Source organism: Cenococcum geophilum (genome assembly GCF_001692895.1).
Source record: "Cenococcum geophilum 1.58 unplaced genomic scaffold K441scaffold_12, whole genome shotgun sequence".
NCBI lineage: Eukaryota > Fungi > Ascomycota > Dothideomycetes > Gloniales > Gloniaceae > Cenococcum > Cenococcum geophilum.
This window is the reverse complement of record NW_027137570.1, coordinates 1,105,287-1,108,383: the sequence shown is the minus strand read 5'-3', so window position 1 is coordinate 1,108,383 and position 3,097 is coordinate 1,105,287. Positions and strand designations below refer to the sequence as shown.

General features: G+C 41.7%; 1 protein-coding gene across 1 annotated transcript; it reads right to left on the bottom strand.

The window, feature by feature from the left end:
* Nucleotides 1-246: 246 nt before the first annotated feature.
* K441DRAFT_37870 (uncharacterized protein) lies at nucleotides 247-550 on the bottom strand. The gene has a single exon (XM_067641486.1). It carries the CDS (start codon nucleotides 499-501, stop codon nucleotides 316-318), a length of 186 nt encoding a protein of 61 aa, XP_067506182.1. The 5' UTR covers nucleotides 502-550; the 3' UTR covers nucleotides 247-315.
* Between the last annotated feature and the right edge of the window lie 2,547 nt (nucleotides 551-3,097).

The window sequence follows — 3,097 nt, the reverse complement described above, 5'->3', positions numbered from 1 at the left end:
TACTAAAGAAATAAGCGAGCTTGCTAATAAATTTAAAGACTTTAAGGTGGCCTAAGTAGCTATTTTAACTAGATAGATAGAGCTTCGATTACTACCTAAGGGCGCTCTATTTAAGGTTTCTCTAAAGGCTCGCTAGCAGCCACCACCTAAAAAGAAGCATGGTAAGGCTAACCAGCGGGGTAAAACAAGTACTAAGATTGCTGAATGTGCTGCTAACGTTACTATGCAAGAGCTCTAAAAGGAAAGGTAGGAGGAGGCCTGAAAGCAGAAGGAGCAGGTACCGAGCGGCGGCGTAGATCTTAGCCAATTTCTAATCTAAAATAAAGAGCTAGCCGACAAAGTAGATATGGATATTAAGGAGGATGAGCAGCAACCGTTTAACGAACCGTCGGTGCTATATAACGAAGTTTTAGGGGGGTTAGAGGACAAGGTGGTTATTTTAGAAGCGGAGGACGACGATAACTCGTGGCTTGATAACGCGGAAGTACTCCACGGTACCATATTGGACGACCCTCACTAAAATATTGGTGAGAAGGAGCCTATTGCGAACTATTTGGCACCTAACAATTATTAAGAGCCGCCATCTCTCCTACTCTATTAATCTGGCAGAGCGGCGCGTACTAGAGCTCGAAGGACCTATACTTAATTAGCTCGTGGTAATTTTATATCGATCTTAAGTAATACTAACGAGGATCCTAGTAGTCCTAAGCCAAAAGAGGTTGTTAATCCTAAGTAAAAAGAGGTTGGTATTCCGTTGAAATTAAAGCGATGGCGATAGGGAGCTTCTGTAGACGCGCATAAGGTTTATAAAGCTAGCGCACTTGCTATTAGGTCCCCCAAGGCCAAGCGAACGCGTAGTGATAAAAAGGGAAAAGATCCTATTGAAATAGACGGCCAAATATTGGAGTATTACATATGTAAATAGTGCTTTGTTATTCAAATCAAGTTCGCAATAGCGGCCCGTGCGGGACTTAGTAAGCGCTTACTAATCTTGAATGTGTGGGATGAATGTGCCCGGAGACGCTCCGTAGGATAAGGTAGCTTATATATCCGTCTACTATCAGCGCCGGTAGAACGCTCCATCTCTCTGACCTCTTAAGCGGGCGTGCGACTCCGCAACCAGATCCAATTGGTGCCCAGCCATATTTTCTATCACCCGTTCTCTCATTTAAAGCAGACTCGTCAAGGAAGATAAGCTAATCTACCACCCAGCTCTTCTGTATACCAATCCAGGCGATGCGTAGAGGCTTACACCGTTATGCTGCCCAAGCTCTTACTACCTTCCGAGACCAACGAGCTCTCTTAAAAGTCTTATAAACCGTTGAAATAGAGACCTAGGCGTCGAACTCGTTAAATAAGAAGTCCTGCATCTCATCTAAATACGCGGTCGGCCGGTCCTCAAGGAAGTCAAAAAGCCTCTGTAAACCCAGTTAGTAAAAAGCTTAGTAAAAGCTCAACACTATAAGGTTATATCACCATTTCTTGGTAAGGTAGCAGAGCTCTCGGTCGCCCAAGAACAATAGTAGAAGGAGCGTACGGTTCGCCCCAAATATCGAGGTTTAATCGCATCTTATAAATCGCCTTCTTGCCCACCTTTACAGCCTCCGCAATAGCTGGTACTGCTTCACCAGCTTCAATGCGAATCCTAATTCTATGAACAACTTCATCTAGAAAGCGGCGGCCCATAATAACTTCAATTGTGGTGGTTAAAATTAAAAGAATTGCCCCTCATACAAATTTTGGTGGGGTGCGATGCGGCTCTTTCGCGTCCTTAGCGAGTTTCCGATATTCTCGCTTGCAAAAAGACTCGGATTATTCTCGCTTGCAGATCAACCCGGATTTTTCTGTGGCTTGGCGCCCACCAAAAATAAAATCGAATTCGACCAATTTGAAGCTTACTACCTATATAGCAGCAACGAAGCCTTTGGTAAGCCCGAATACTGCCTAGTTAGGTAGTATTTACTAATTATATAGTGTTATAAGCCTAATTTTACCGTTCCTTACCGCCGCCGTTATGTACCCACGTGCTCCCGCCCATATTGTCCAAAGTATTAAGAGCGACTACTTTGGCTATATATTACCTAAAAATATCATTACTAGGCACCTAGAAGTAGCTAAAACTACGGTATATTTAATTTGTAAGAACCTAAAAGAGCACGGAGCTATATATCCGATTTTACACGCGGAGCTTCCGCTAATTAGCAGGTGTTAATTAATTATACCTACTATAGAGGATGACATTGTTAAGCTACTTATGCGGGTGCCTACCCACTATCTTAATGAAATACGACACTGGATCCTTATAAATCATAATATATAAATATTAGAATCAACTATCTGTCGTACAATTAAGTGTAGGGAGTTTACTTAAAAGGTTACTTAGCGAGTTACTAGCCAGCGCGATAAAGGAAAGCGCTTATAGTACTATCTTAATATAGTAGCTTTTACTAAAGACTAGCTGGTATATATAGACGAAAGCGCCATAAATAAAAGGACCTTATTAAAGAAGTACGGCTTTGCACTAAGAGGCCTACTAGCAATCAATATACAGCTACTTAGGCGCAGCACCCGCTAGAGTATACTACTAGCGCTTACTATTACAGGCTACCTAAATAGGACGCTTATTGTTTAAGGCTTAGTTACCGGCAACATCTTCCTATAGTGGCTTAGGGAGGTAGTTTTTCCTTAGTGTACACCTTTTCTAGGGCCCTGATTAGTTATAGTAATGGATAACTACTATATATACCACGTCGCAGTAAGTATAATTTAGTCTCTATAGAGCTTTACCTAATTATACTTAGGGCGTCCTTAAAGCTTATAATGAGTTTAAAGTCCTTTTTCTATACCTCCCCCCCTACTCACCCAATTATAATCCAATTGAGCCGTCTTTCTACTTATTAAAGCAGTAGCAACGCCGCCATACCTCTATATCGCCTATATATAGAGAGAATCGATATATAAAGAAGTTTAAAGCCTTCTTATTTATATTAGTAAGGGAGTTTGGCCATAGAGTTAATTAGCAGGCACTTTTTCGGTAAGTAGGTGTTTGTATAAATAACGAAGTGTAGGCAAAGCCTATAGGGGGCCGTTTAGTAGT

Coding starts and splice junctions, on each gene's coding strand:
- K441DRAFT_37870 (XM_067641486.1), bottom strand. CDS start 501: ATGGTACCGTGGAGTACTTCCGCGTTATCAAGCCACGAGTTATCGTCG.